Below are 15,475 nucleotides of genomic sequence, written 5' to 3'. Positions count from 1 at the left end.
TCTCCTCATCCATCTCCTCATCCGTCCACCATCTCTTCATCCATCCACCATCTCCTCATCCATCCACCATCTCCTCATCCGTCCTCCATCTCATCCGTCCTCCATCTCCTCATCCGTCCACCATCTCCTCATCCTTCCTCCATCTCCTCATCCATCACCATCTCCTCATCCATTCTCCATCTCCTCATCCATCCGTCTCCTCATCCATTCTCTGTCTCCTCATCCATTCTCCGTCTTCCCATCCATTCTCTGTCTTCCCATCCATTCTCCATCTCCTCAGCCATCCTCCATCTCCTCATCCGTCCACCATCTCCTCATCCATCCTCCATCTCCTCATCCATCTCCTCATCCGTCCACCATCTCCTCATCCGTCCACCATCTCCTCATCCGTCCACCATCTCCTCATCCATCCACCATCTCCTCATCCGTCCACCATCTCCTCATCCGTCCACCATCTCCTCATCCGTCCTCCATCTCCTCATCCGTCCACCATCTCCTCATCCGTCCACCATCTCCTCATCCGTCCTCCATCTCCTCATCCGTCCTCCATCTCCTCATCCGTCCTCCATCTCCTCATCCATCTCCTCATCCGTCCACCATCTCCTCATCCGTCCACCATCTCCTCATCCGTCCTCCATCTCCTCATCCGTCCTCCATCTCCTCATCCGTCCTCCATCTCCTCATCCGTCCACCATCTCCTCATCCGTCCACCATCTCCTCATCCGTCCTCCGTCTCCTCATCCATCTCCTCATCCGTCCACCATCTCCTCATCCGTCCTCCATCTCCTCATCCGTCCTCCATCTCCTCATCCATCTCCTCATCCGTCCTCCATCTCATCCGTCCTCCATCTCCTCATCCGTCCACCATCTCCTCATCCTTCCTCCATCTCCTCATCCATCACCATCTCCTCATCCATTCTCCGTCTCCTCATCCATTCTCCGTCTCCTCATCCATTCTCCGTCTCCTCATCCATTCTCCGTCTTCCCATCCATTCTCTGTCTTCCCATCCATTCTCCATCTCCTCAGCCGTCCTCCATCTCCTCATCCGTCCACCATCTCCTCATCCATCCTCCATCTCCTCATCCATCTCCTCATCCGTCCACCATCTCCTCATCCGTCCACCATCTCCTCATCCGTCCACCATCTCCTCATCCGTCCACCATCTCCTCATCCGTCCTCCATCTCCTCATCCGTCCTCCATCTCCTCATCCGTCCACCATCTCCTCATCCGTCCACCATCTCCTCATCCGTCCACCATCTCCTCATCCGTCCACCATCTCCTCATCCGTCCACCATCTCCTCATCCGTCCACCATCTCCTCATCCGTCCTCCATCTCCTCATCCGTCCTCCATCTCCTCATCCATCTCCTCATCCGTCCACCATCTCCTCATCCGTCCACCATCTCCTCATCCGTCCTCCATCTCCTCATCCGTCCACCATCTCCTCATCCGTCCACCATCTCCTCATCCGTCCTCCGTCTCCTCATCCGTCCTCCGTCTCCTCATCCATCTCCTCATCCGTCCACCATCTCCTCATCCGTCCTCCATCTCCTCATCCGTCCTCCATCTCCTCATCCATTCTCCATCTCCTCATCCATCTCCTCATCCGTCCACCATCTCTTCATCCATCCACCATCTCCTCATCCATCCACCATCTCCTCATCCGTCCTCCATCTCATCCGTCCTCCATCTCCTCATCCGTCCACCATCTCCTCATCCTTCCTCCATCTCCTCATCCATCACCATCTCCTCATCCATTCTCCATCTCCTCATCCATTCTCCGTCTCCTCATCCATTCTCCGTCTTCCCATCCATTCTCTGTCTTCCCATCCATTCTCCATCTCCTCAGCCATCCTCCATCTCCTCAGCCATCCTCCATCTCCTCAGCCATCCTCCATCTCCTCAGCAATCCTCCATCTTCTCGTCCATCCTCCATCTCCTCATCCAGCCACCATCTTCTCATCCATCCTCCATCTCCTCGTCCATCCACCATCTCCTCAGCCATCCTCCATCTCCTCAGCCATCCTCCATCTCCTCATCCATCCTCCATCTCCTCATTCATCCTCCATCTCCTTGTCCATCCTCCATCTCCTCATTCAGCCACCATCTCCTCATCCATCCACCATCTCCTCATCCATTCTCCATCTCCTCATCTATCCTTCATCTCTTCATCCATCTTCCATCTCTTCATCCATCCTCCGTCTCCTCATCCATCCTCCGTCTCCTCATCCATCCTCCGTCTCCTCATCCATCCACCATCTCCTCATCCATCCTCCATCTCCTCATCCATCCTCCATCTCCTCATCCGTCCTCCATCTCCTCTACCTTCAATATTGAGTTGGCCCACCCTTTGCAGCTATAACAGCTTCAACTCTTCTGGGAAGGCTGTCCACAAGGTTTATGGAATGTTTGACCATTCTTCCAGAAGCGCATTTGTTAGGTCAGGCACTGATGTGCACCAGAAGGCCTGGCTTACAGTCTCTGCTCTAATTCATCCCAAAGATGTTCTATCGGGTTGAGGTCAGTCAAGTTCCTCCACCCCAAACCCACTCATCCATGTCTTTATGGACCTTGCTTTGTGCACTGGTCCAAATCATTTGGTGGAGGGGGGATTATGGTATGGGGTTGTTTTTCAGGGGTTGGGCTTGGCTCCTTAGTTCCAGTGAAGGGAACTCTTAAGGCGTCTGCATACCAAGACATTTTGGACAATTTCATGCTCCCAACTTTGTGGGAACAGTTTGGGGATGGTCCCTTCCTGTTCCAACATGACTGCACACCAGTGCACAAAGCAAGGTCCATAAAGACATGGATGAGCGAGTTTGTGGAGGAGGAACTTGACTGGCCTGCACAGAGTCCTGACCTCAACCCGATAGAACACCTTTGGGATGAATTCGAGTGAAGACTGCGAGCCAGGCCTTCTCGTCCAACATCAGTGCCTGACCTCACAAATGCACTTCTGGAAGAATGGTGAAACATTCCCATAGACACACTCCTAAACCTTGTGGACAGCCTTCCCAGAAGAGTTGAAGCTGTTATAGCTGCAAAGGGTGGGCCAACTCAATATTGAACCCTACGGACTAAGACTGGGATGACATTAAAGTTCATGTGCGGGTAAAGGCAGGCGTCCCAATACTTTTGGTAATATAGTGTATGTGCTGTTGTGTAAATGACACATTTCCCGCACCCTAAAGATGAATAAAGAGGCCAGCTTGCTTGTTTTGAAGTCTCCGATGTCAAATAAGTGCTGTTGCGTAAATTAAACATTTCCCGCACTAAAAGAAAGCTAGCTTGTTTGAAGTCTCTAGTGTGAATTAAGTGATGCTGCCTAAATGAAACACTTCCCACACTCTAAACATGAATAGGGAAGCTAGCTTGTATGCTATCCCTGTTGTGAAATAAGTGCTGTTGTGTAAATGAAACATTTCCCGCACTATAAATGTAAGGGGCCCTTCCCTGTATTAATTTCCTAATACTTACGATGACCCTTGCTGCTCCCCTCTGTGAGTCTTCTGGTGTTTCAGAAGATTTCCTTTCTGAACGAAACATTTCCCGCACACTGAACACGAGAAAGGACGCTCGCCCGTGTGAATTCTGTGGTGTTTGAGAAGGTCGGCTTTCTGATTGAAACGTTTCCCGCACTCCGAACATTTGAAAGGGCTGTCACCCGTGTGGCTTCTTTGGTGTGCAATAAGCTTTCCTTTCCCAGAATAACATTTCCCGCACTCGGGACAAGAAAAAGGACGCTCGCCCGTGTGACTTCTCTTGTGTATAACAAGCTTTCCTTTAACAGCGAAACACTTCCCGCACTCTGAACACGAGAAGGGATACTCACGCGTGTGAATTCTCTGGTGGGTAACAAGCGTCCCCTTTTCAGTAAAACTTTTCCCGCACTCCGAACAGGAATAAGGGCGCTCGCCCGTGTGAATCCTTTGGTGTTTGAGAAGGTCTCCTTTGTGCATGAAACTTTTCCCGCACTCCGAACACGAAAAAGGCCGCTCGCCCGTGTGAATCCTTTGATGCCTGCGAAGGTCTCCTTTGTGAATAAAACACTTTCCGCACTCGGGGCAAGAAAAAGGACGTTCTCCCATGTGAATTCTCTCATGCCTAAGAAGGTCTCCTTTGTGAATGAAACATTTCCCGCACTGCGCACACGAGAAAGGGCGCTCGCCCGTGTGACCCCTCAGGTGTTTAAGAAGTATTTTCTTTTCGGTGAAGCATTTCCCGCACTCTGAACACGCATAGGGGCGTTCGGCCGTGTGGCTTCTCTCGTGTACGAGGAGGTCTCTGGTTTCAGCAAATGTTTTCCCGCACACGGAACAGGACATGGAGCGCTCTCCTGCCTTGGAATTCGATGGATGTGCGGAACTTGTTGGAGGGATATTTGAAGCGTGTGATTGGTTAGAAAATCCTTTAGGATTCTCCTCGGGGGAATATTGTATAATGTGGAAATCTTCTGAAGATAAAGTGAGATGTCCCTCGGAGGTGTTCCACACGTAGCGCCCACCTGTGGGGGAAAACAATTTTATTTTTTCAAATAAGAAGAACGTTTTTTTTTTTATTAACACATTCAAGCATAAAGTGCGGGAAAATAAGTATTTGCTCCCCTGCCCACTGACAAAGGAATGACGGGTCTATAATCCTGATCATAGGTGTATTATGAACCCTCCCCGCCCCCGCTATTGTCGAATGCGCAAGGCTTACTTTGCCGGGAGAGCGTTCACTGACGTCCTTGCGTGATCGCGCGGCCAACGCGCTCTGTGATTGCTGAGCTGCTCACAGATCCGGGTAAGGGGCCAATCACAGCGGCCCTTTACCACGTGATCAGCTGTCAGCCAATGATAGCTGATCACCGGATGTAAAGCGTGAGGAGAGAAGAAGAAAGCCGATAGCCGGGTTCTGTTGCAGGGACATCGGTCCTATCAGTGCCCACCAGTACTGCCAATCAGCTCCCACCAGTGCTGCCAAACAGTGCCCACCAGTGCTGCCAATCAGTGCCCACCAGTGCTGCCAATCAGTGCCCACCAGTGCCGCCAATCAGTGCCCACCTGTACCGCCAATCAGGGCTCACCATTATTGCCAATCAGTGCCCACCTGTACCGCCAATCAGGGCTCACCATTATTGCCAATCAGTGCCCACCAGTGCTTGCCAATCAGTGCTACCTTTTAGGGCCCACTAGTATTGCCAATCAGTGCCCACCACTGCTGTTAATCAGTGCCCACCAGTGCAATTTTCAGTGCACACCAGTGCTGCCAATCAGTGCCCACCAGTGCTACTAATCAGTTCCCACCTGTGCTGCCAATCAGTGCCCACCAGTGCCACCTATCAGGGCTAACCAGTATTGCCAATCAGGGCCAACCAGTATTGCCAATCAGTGCCCACCAGAGCTGCAAATCAGTGCTCACCAGTGCCACCTTTTAGGGCCCACTAGTAATGCCAATCAGTGCCCACCACTGCCATTAATCAGTGCCCATCAGTGCAATTTTCAGTGCCCACCAGTGCTGCCAATCAGCACCCACCAGTGCCGCCAATCAGTGCCTCATCATCAGTGTCACCTATCAGTGCTGCCTACCAGTGCTCATCAGTGCCACCTATCAGAGCCCATCAGTGCTGCCCATCAGTGCCACCTATCAGAGCCCATCAGCGCTGCCAATCAGTGCCGCCTATCAGTGCCACCTATCAGAGCCCATCAGTGCTGCCAATCAGTGCCGCCTATCAGAGCCCATCAGTGCTGCCTATCAGTGCCGCCTATCAAATCCCATCAGTGCACATCAGTGAAGGAGAATAATTACTGTTCGCAAACAATTTTAACAAAATTAATATTTTTTTTTTTTCAAAATTTTTGGTTGTTAGCAAAAACTAAATTCCCACCATTTGTGAGGGGAAAAAAAATGATAAAAAATGTCATATGGGTACAGTGTAGCATGACCGCGCAACTGTCATTCAAAGTGTGACAGCGCTGAAGGCTGAGAATTATCCTGGGCAGGAAGGGGGTGAAAGTGCCCGGAAGGCAAGTGGTTAAATGATAGAGACGGAATATCAATCAAACATCCAGAAAAAACACATAAAACAAATGTTATAAATTTAGTTGCAGTTCAGTGAGTAAAATAAGTATTTGATCCCTAAGTAAAACATGACTTAGTAGTTGGTGGAGAAACCCTTGTTGGCACAGACGTTTCTTGTAGTTGGTTACCAGGTTTGCACACATTCCAGGAGGGATTTTGGTCTACTCTTCTTTACAGATCTTCTCTAAATCCTTAAGGTTTCTTGGCTGTCGCTTCGCAACTCGAAGTTTCAGCTCCACATTTTCTATAGGATTAAGGTCTGGAGACCGACTAGGCCACTCTATGACCTTAACGTGCATCTTCTTGAGCCACTCCTTTGTTGCCTTGGCGGTATGTTTTGGGTCATTGTCATGCTGTCACGCGTTTCAAAGCAATCTTGCTTCTTCTTCAGGGCTGAAGAAGAAGCAAGGATGCTTTGAAACGTGTTCCAGGTCCAGATCCAGCATTTTCCTACTACTTAGGGTGGCTTCATACCCTGGGCCCTGTGTTCCATCCATGGCTTTGGCTTTCCAGTGACAGCAGTTCCCGGCTTCCCATCCACCACCGCTCCCTTGCCGGTGGCCAAAGCAAGGCATCCTGGTTGTGTGTCTGATCTCTGTCCCAGAGGCTACCTGACTGTCATGCTGAGCTCTATATTATCTTTGTGAGTGCTTTTTTATATGATCTTTGTCAGTGCTTTTTTATATTACTTTTGTGAGTGTTTTTTTATTTGATCTTTGTGAGTGCTTTTTTATATTATCTTTGGGGAGTGCTTTTTTATATTATCTTTGTGAGTGCTTTTTTATATTATCTTTGTGAGTGCTTTTTTTTTTTTCAAATTATATCTTTATTTCTTTAAGTTCAGTTACATATACAGTATATACATTACATTTTAGCTTTCAAGGTTATAATTACAAACCATTTATTCCCTTTAAGGAACCTTAGCCTTTCTTTGGCAATCTATTACCGAACCCAAAACTCCCATTTCGTTCCTTTTCCTTCTTTCCCCCTTTCCCCCCTGTCCCCCCAAAAAAAAAAAAAAAAAAAAGGGAGAAAAATGGTGCATAGGTCTCTACACTCCTATATCATTATATATCTATCTTCTCCGCACAAGTTCTTGTCCTGTACTTGGAAATTACCTTTCTTCTGAATTAACATAATCTTTCCACTGTTTCCATTTCTTCTCATATTTATCAGTTTGTTGATGAGCAGATAGGACCAATTTTTCTAGGTTATGTATTTCCTCAACTTTCCTTAACCACATGTTTATGTTAGGTGGTTCAGTCTCTTTCCATTTAAGAGGGATACATATCCTGGCAGCGTTCACCAGATGTGGTATAATGGATTTTTTGTAATTTTGTATCGGTATGCTGGGGGTATGGAGCAGAAAGAGGGCAGGTTCTTTGGGAATATGACATTTCATAATTTCCTGTATTGACCTCCAAATCTGCTCCCAAAACTTTTCTAGTTTAGGACATTCCCAGAATATATGGAGCATTGTCCCTCTCTCCGTCCCACATCTCCAGCACAAATCTGTATTTAACACAGAAATTTTATTCATCTTAACCGGGGTGTAATACCATCTGGAAAAAATTTTGTAATTCAGTTCTTGAATTCTAACGCAAATTGAAGTTGAGAATACTGACTTAATTATTTGATTTTCCCGTTCTAGTGAGAAGACAATACCCATTTCCCTCTCCCATTCCTTCAAAAAAGGAGGTTTACGCCGTTCTACTGATGTCATTAGCAGAGAGTAAATTTTAGATATAGTATGTTCCATAATTCCATTTTGGGTGCATAATTTTTCATAAGGTGTTACCTCTTTATCATCCTGAGAGGGGACTTGCAATGTTCCCAAAAAATGGCGTAGTTGAAAGGCCCGCCATAGATCTAGGCCGAAGTGGCCTGAAACGTCTGTTAATTCCTCCATCGTTACCCAGCCTGTCTCTGTTAGGAAGTCGGATATTTGTGTAATTCCTCTATCTGCTAAGGTCTTAAATTTCCTGTCTTGATATCCTGTCTCAAAGTGGGGGTTTCCTAGTATTGGATACAATACGGAGTTCTCCCATATTAATTTATCCTGTTTAAATATTTTTGCACAAGTTTTGATCGTATTTCCTATAATAGGATGTTTCTTTATTGATACTGGTAGGATCTTATAACACCATGGGGCTCTTTTCAACGAGATCTCACATTGTGCCTGCTCTAAGTTTGGCCAGAGCTTGTATTCTCTGTGTCGACACCAGTCAATCACTCTTCCCAGTTGAATGGCTTGGTAGTATTTCTTTATGTTCGGGACTGCCAGCCCCCCATCTGTTTTCGCTTTAAATAGATATTTTTTCCCTACTCTCGGACGTTTTGAATTCCAGATGAAATTCATTATCATAGTTTCAATCTGCGTCAAGTATCGAGGTGGGATGTGTATGGGAAGTGCCTGAAAAATGTACAGGAATTTTGGTATAACACTCATTTTAATTATATTGCACCTTCCCATCCATGAATGCATTCCTCCTCTCCACCTTAGCAGTAGTAGTTTTATAGATTTTAGTAAGGGAATAAAGTTCAGATTAAACAATTGCGATATATTTGGTGTGATCGATGTCCCCAAGTATTTAAGGGCTGTCTTAGTCCAGTTCAATTTAAAATTTGCCCTTAACTGTTGTTGGAGTGTCCCTGTAAGTTCTATTCCCATTGTTTCGGATTTAATGAAATTTATCTTCATATTAGATTGAGTTCCGTATCTCTCCAGCTCGTATAACAAGTTGGGGAGTGATATAATTGGATTCGTGATCGAGAATAGGACGTCATCGGCGTACGCTGATATTTTATACTGATCCTTTCCCACGCTGATGCCCGAAATATCCGAGTTAATTCGGATTCTGCACAGGAAGGGTTCCAGTGATACTACAAACAGGAGCGGGGACAGGGGGCAGCCCTGTCTCGTTCCGTTTGTAATTAAAAACTCTGTAGATAAAATTCCGTTTACCCTCACTTTTGCAGAAGGGACTGAATAGCTCTGTGTTATCCATTTTAACATTTTCTCCCCTATCCCTATATAGCGAAGGACCGTGAACATATACTCCCACCTGACCCTGTCGAACGCTTTCTCTGCGTCGGTATTAAGCAAGACTGTTGGTATTTTATTTTGGTGTGTTATATGTAATAAGCTCAATAGCTTGGTCGTGTTGTCCCTTGCCTCTCGGGTTGGGACAAATCCGACCTGGTCCAAATGGATCAACTTTGTCAGGTATTTCTGTAGTCTAACTGCCAAAATCTTTGTGAAAATTTTAAAGTCAGTGTTCAACAGGGAAATTGGTCTGTAACTTTTGCACGAGGTAGGGTCTTTCCCTTCCTTAGGGATTACCGATATATGTGCATGTATGGTTTCTTTAGGGATTCTATTCTCTGCCCCCCAGGCGTTGAACATATCCCTCATAAATTCCTTCAGGTATGGCATTAACTTCTTATAGTAATGAATAGTAAACCCGTCAGGTCCAGGTGCCTTCCCTACTTTAATATTCTTTATAGTTTCCATTATCTCCGCAGGTGTTATAGGGGACTCGAGTATTTTACTCTCCTCTTCTGACAACTGAGGCATTTGTGAGGTATATACATATTCCTCCATCTGCGTTTGTAGGGCTGTTTGGGTTTTTAAGTTATATAATGTTTCATAATATTTTTTAAATTCTTGAGTTATCTGTTTGGGGTATACAAGTTTCTGTCCTGCGTCTGTTACTATATGTGGAACATATGTTGTCAGATTTTGGTCTTTGAGTGATTTTGCTAATAGCTTCCCACATTTATCCCCTGCTTCATAGAAAATCCTTTTAGTTTTCTGGATTGCTGCTTTGGCTCTAAAGGATAAGAGTTCATTAATATCTCTCCTTATTTTCAAGAGCTCATCCTTTCCCTCCGCTGATGGTGCATGCTTATGTTTTGCTTCTGTTTTATAAAGAGCTTGAAGTAGGTGATCTAATTGTTTATTTCGCTGTTTTTTGATCCTGGCCCCATGTTTTATAAGAATTCCTCGTATAACTGCTTTGTGTGTTTCCCATATTATCCCTGGGTCTGAGTCTGCAGTGGTGTTAGTTAAAAAAAAATAAACTATCTCTGACTCGACCTCTGCCATAGTCTCCTTATCTTGTAAAAGACTTTCATTCAGTCTCCAGGTTGTTTCTCTCCTTTCTCTTTTGTTTGGTAACTCATAAATTAATGTAATTGGGGCATGGTCTGACCAAGTCACTGAGCCTATCGTTATGTCTTTTATAGCGTGTAATTGACTGTGTGGGATTAAGAAATAATCTATGCGGGAGTATTGTTGATGCAAAGAGGAATAGAATGAATAGTCTCTTTCTCTGGGGTGCATCAGGCGCCATGCATCTATTAATTGTCCTTCCTGTAGTATTTTAGCAAAGTGTTTTCGCACCATAGGCGGGATTGAGGATTGGCCCCGGGATGTATCTTCTGAGGGGATCAGGGGGATGTTCATATCTCCTCCTATTATTAAATGTCCCCCCCTAAACTCATTGAGCATGTCCATGCCCCTCCTCAAGAAACCATCCTGCTTTATGTTTGGGACATACATATTGGCTAGTGTGACTTCGGTCTCTCGTATCGTCCCTTTTACAAATAAATATCGGCCATTTGGGTCACTCAAAACTTGTGTACATTTCCAGGGTATGTTCCTTGATAGGAGGATGGATACGCCCTTCGACTTAGCCTCCCAGTTAGTCGAATGATATACTATAGGAAAAAGATTATTGTTTAACTTAGGGCATTTATCCTCTCTGAAATGTGTCTCCTGTACCATCGCAATATCTATCCTTGATCTTTTCAGATCATCTAACAAAATTCTCCTTTTCTCTGGAGTGTTGAGACCTTTTGCATTAATGGATAAAATCCGTATATTCTCCATTATAAAAAAAAAAAAAAAAAAAAAAAAAAAGGGGGGGGGGGGAAACTTAGGGGGGGAAGGGGGGAGGAAGGAAAGTACCTTCTTGGCCTCTCTACTATAGAGGGGTCACTATATAGCTTCACGCTGGGTTGCTCATCCAATCTATATTGGTTCTTTGAGCAATTTCCTAAATGGGGTTATGTTTGGGTTAGGTTAGAGAATAAAACTCTCCCCTCCCTCTCCCGAACCCCAACACAGATCATTCACAGGGTATTCCGGCATATATATATAAATAAGATTCATTATTTTTGTATATCTACTTCTCCCTGCCTCAATTTCTCATATTCCTTGTATCTCATTTAGAGGCAAAGGAGAGAAAAAAAAAAAAAATCAAGGATATAAACATTATATTAAAGAAAAAAAAAAAAAAAAAAAAAAAAAACCCATTCAATTCCCCCTGCAAAAAGGGAAGAAAAAAAAAAAAAAAAATTAGAAAAGAAAAAGTAACGAAAAAAGCAGGGGGGGTGGGAGAAGGAGGAGATGGTTATACGGGGGCTCTCTTCTCCCCTCGTCTCTCCCCCCCCATCCATCCCCACCCCTAGATCTCACAATACATTTGCCATCTACCATCTACCCCTCCTCTTCTCCTAGTTCCTTGGTAGGTCAAGTATTACCCAATGCTTCCTCCGCCCCTCCCCCCCGCCTCTAGGGCACCCTGTGCTCTGTCACCTACTTAGAGACCACTGAAATTGGTCGTATTGTGAAAATGTGTTTATATTCAAAAATAGAAGTTAAACAAAAACTGTGCTTTTTAATAAATCAGATTATTACCCTTATTACCATTATTACCCTTATTAGTGTTTTATAGGTTACAAAGTGTATATTATACCCAAGAAAAAAAAAAAAAAAAAAAAAAAAAAAAGAAAAAAAAAAAAAAAAATTTCTAATTGTTGTGTGCCCAAAACAGAAAAAGAAAAAGAAACAACATAATTTCCCATAATCATAAAAAAAAAGAAAAGGAAAACACCTCCACTACCACTCTACACTCGTGTCTCATGTGTTTTAGAATTGTGCAAAAAAAAAAAAAAATTAAGAATATATAATATAAATATAAGAGTATATGAGAATACGGAAAAAAAAAAAAAAAAAAAAAAAAAAAAAAAAAAAAGTTCAAATCAATAGTGATTTTGTGCAAAAAAAAAAAAATATGACCTTATCTCTTATCCTCCTCCTAGGGGGGGGGGGGGGGGCGGGGGTGTATCCATGTATCCATATACCCTCAAAAAAAAAAACATGTTGGAGTTGACTGCTTCAAAAAGAAAAGGGGGAACAGCCGACGAAGGGGTGGGGGGAAAGGAAAAAAAAAAGAGAAAAAAAAAAAAAGTTATTGAAGAGAGAATTTTGTAATAGCAGTATTTCTTCCTGTCATTTCTTCATTCTCTCGTTCCAATTGGATCCTCAATTTCACTTAGTTCTCTCAGACCTGTCCTTTCTTATTACCATGTCCATTCAACCTCCGTTCACGGGGTCCCCAGTTTGGGTACCCCATTGTTCTGGGGGAAATTGTAAGCCAGTCCTCCACCTGAACAGGTTCTGTACCCAAGAACTCAAATAGGTTGGGTAAATCCGCTGGGGTACGAAGAACAAACATGTCTCGTTCTTTAAAAAAAGTCACTGCCAGCGGGTATCCCCATCTGTACCTAAAACCTTGTTGCTTTGCTCTCTCCAGCACTGGCCGTAGTAATGATCTGCGGTAAAGCGTGGTTTTAGACAGATCCGGGAGTATTTTTATTTTAGCCCCTGCGACTTCCACTGTACCTATGTCCCAGGCTTTCCGGAGGATCTCCTCTTTCTGTGTGTAGTAATGCATTTTACATACTATATCACGGGGTCTGTTGGAGTCTGTATATCTGAACCCTGTCAGTCTGTGGACCCTATCAATTTCCATAGGGGCCGCAGGGTGTGAGGTGGGGGCTAGCACTTTTAAAAAAATGTCTCTCACCTTTTCTTGTAAATTTTCCCCTTCCACCTCTGGTACGCCTCTCAGTTTTAAGTTTCCTCTGCGGCTCCTATCTTCTAAATCTTCCATATGAAGTTGCATATTAATGGTGGCCTCTGATAATGTCTCTGTGGTCTTCCTTATGTCCGCTACTTGGTCCTTTACTTGTGTGATCTCGGTTTCTTTTAAAGTAACTCTATCGGATAGTTGGACCATATCTTTGCGGAGTTCCTGGATATCACGTTGGTGTGTTTCCTCAATCCGCATTATTAATGCCTCTATCTCTGCCTTAGTGGGCAATGCTTTCAATAAGTCTTTGATATCCGGATTTACCTTTTCCTGCTGAGTCCCGGGGTCCGCTTCGAGTTCTCTCGGTGCTGTCCCCCCTGGGTTTGTCATGTTTCCCTCTGGCGGCTTCTCACCTTTCTCTGCATGCTGTGTGCACTGCACTCCCTGCGCACTCTGTTTAGGCTGTGTCCCCACACGTGCCGCCGCCATCTTGGTTTCCGGCACTCCGGACAGCTGCTGCTGAAAGTATTGCTGTATTCCACCACCTGATCTCCTCTGTAGTTGACGCCGGTCTGCTACCGAGCGATCGCTAACCGAGCGGGTCACTGGGCGATTCCTGACCGAGTTACTTGTTTGCATGCCGTGTAGCTATGCCGTGTCGGGGCAGTCCGGGAGAGGGGTTAGCGGGAGCTCCTACTCACACGTCCTCACATCTCTTCCTCTCCAAGCCACTCCCCCAGTGCCTTGTCTCCGTGAGTGCTTTTTTATATTATCTTTGTGAGTGCTTTTTTTATATGATCTTTGTGAGTGCTTTTTTATGTTATCTTTGTGAGTGCTTTTTTATATTATCTTTGTGAGTGCTTTTTTATATGATCTTTGTGAGTACTTTTTCATATTATCTTTGTGAGTGCTTTTTTATATGATCTTTGTGAGTGCTTTTTTATATGATCTTTGTGAGTGCTTTTTTATATTATCTTTGTGAGTGCTTTTTTATATTATATTTGTGACTGCTTTTTTATATTATTTTTGTGAGTGCTTTTTTATATTATTTTTGTGAGTGCTTTTTTATATTATCTTTGTGACTGCTTTTTTATATTATCTTTGTGACTGCTTTTTTATATTATATTTGTGACTGCTTTTTTATATTATTTTTGTGAGTGCTTTTTTATATTATCTTTGTGAGTGCTTTTTTATATTATCTTTGTGAGTGCTTTTTTATATTATTTTTGTGAGTGCTTTTTTATATTATCTTTGTGAGTGATTTTTTCATTAAAATTACACTTTACGTGCTACACTATGGTTGTCGCGTTTCTCTCCCCCTCCCAACTTTTTGTAAAAATAAAATGTGAATGTCTCTCCACTTAGCATTTATGACTTACTTGTGTCGATATGTAGAGAGGTTTCCTCTTGTTTACTTTTCATAATCATCTCCCCCTCCTCCATAGACTGCTGATCTCCACTCACCAACGTCTCTTCTTCTTCCTCTTTAACCTCAATTTTGAGGTCTTTCAGTTCTTCACCCTAAATCCCCAAAAAAAAAAACCGATCAAGTAAAACATCCCAAAAAATGATTCCCAATACTGAGATCACACAGAAGTTTAAAACTAGTTTTCAGTTCTAGTTGCTCGATCCCATCTACCTGATCATGGTGAGTGGTAGTGTGATCTTCCTCTGTTGAATCCTGGCTATATAGAGGAACACCCTCCTCGAAAGACTGCGGAGCTCCAAACATCTTTTCTTCTTCCACTTTAATCTCAACTTTGATGTCTTTCAGATCTTCAGCCTGAGTCACAAATACAATAGAATGGATTTGTGAAAAGCAACATAGGTTACATAGAAAAATATCATCCCATAGCTGAGAATACATTTTTAGGTCTACGTGCCCAGTCCCACCTACCTGATGATGGTGAGGGGTGGTGTGGCCTTCTTGTGTGGAATCCCGGGAATACAGAGGACGGGGACATCTCTCTGGTGGGTTCCCATTACTGGATCCATCTGTAGGAGACACACACACTGACTGAATACATTGTTTCTATGTGTTTATCAGATGATGGGGGATCTAGGTCAGGGGTAGGGAACCAGACGTGGCTCTTTTGATGGCTGCCTCTGGCTCGCAGACAAATCTTTAATAAAGGGGGGCGTGTTTGGACGTGAGCCGCGCTGGACGTGTAGTCCCAGAGCTCCGCCGCGTCTACCACTCAATCCAGTGCCATCCGTGTAGCTGTGCCCGGTGCCAAGGAGATTTTTGCACCCATCGACGGTACACTTTGTGGGCTACCCCCGCTACCCTCAGTTCGTCTCTGGGTGACCGGATTGCCATGCTACGGACCCCACGGCCTACTCGCGGTACCGCCGGAAGCTCATGTGCTGTGCATCTGAGGGCCTTGGCAATCACCGCCTGGTAAGGAGACCTGTCATCCGCTCCCTATGCCCCGACAGACACGATATCCTTCCCCTCTGACACCTGGGGACCCGCGGGAGCTGCCTCTCACATCCAATTCTGAGGCCTTCAGTGGCCGGCCGCCATTTT

The 15,475-nt window shown here is 44.7% G+C and overlaps 2 protein-coding genes across 2 annotated transcripts in view; both read right to left on the bottom strand.

Moving 5' to 3' along the window:
* The window catches only part of LOC309564419 (uncharacterized protein), a gene marked incomplete at its 3' end in the record, with an annotated part of 909,898 nt that overhangs the window by 296,754 nt on the left and 597,669 nt on the right, over window positions 1-15,475 (bottom strand).
* Window positions 3,475-14,726, bottom strand: LOC309562982 (uncharacterized protein; the record flags this gene model as incomplete). The annotated part of the gene is made up of 3 exons (XM_082267308.1): window positions 14,585-14,726; window positions 14,325-14,466; window positions 3,475-4,505 (listed from the first exon to the last, which is right to left on the bottom strand). The coding sequence occupies exons 1-3, from the start codon at window positions 14,675-14,677 to the stop codon at window positions 3,475-3,477; spliced, it is 1,266 nt and encodes a 421-aa protein (XP_082123434.1). The 5' UTR covers window positions 14,678-14,726.

Source organism: Pelophylax lessonae (genome assembly GCF_965119305.1).
Source record: "Pelophylax lessonae genome assembly, chromosome: 9".
Lineage (NCBI taxonomy): Eukaryota > Metazoa > Chordata > Amphibia > Anura > Ranidae > Pelophylax > Pelophylax lessonae.
Note: the sequence above shows the minus strand (reverse complement) of the source record. Positions and strands in the feature narration are given on the sequence as shown.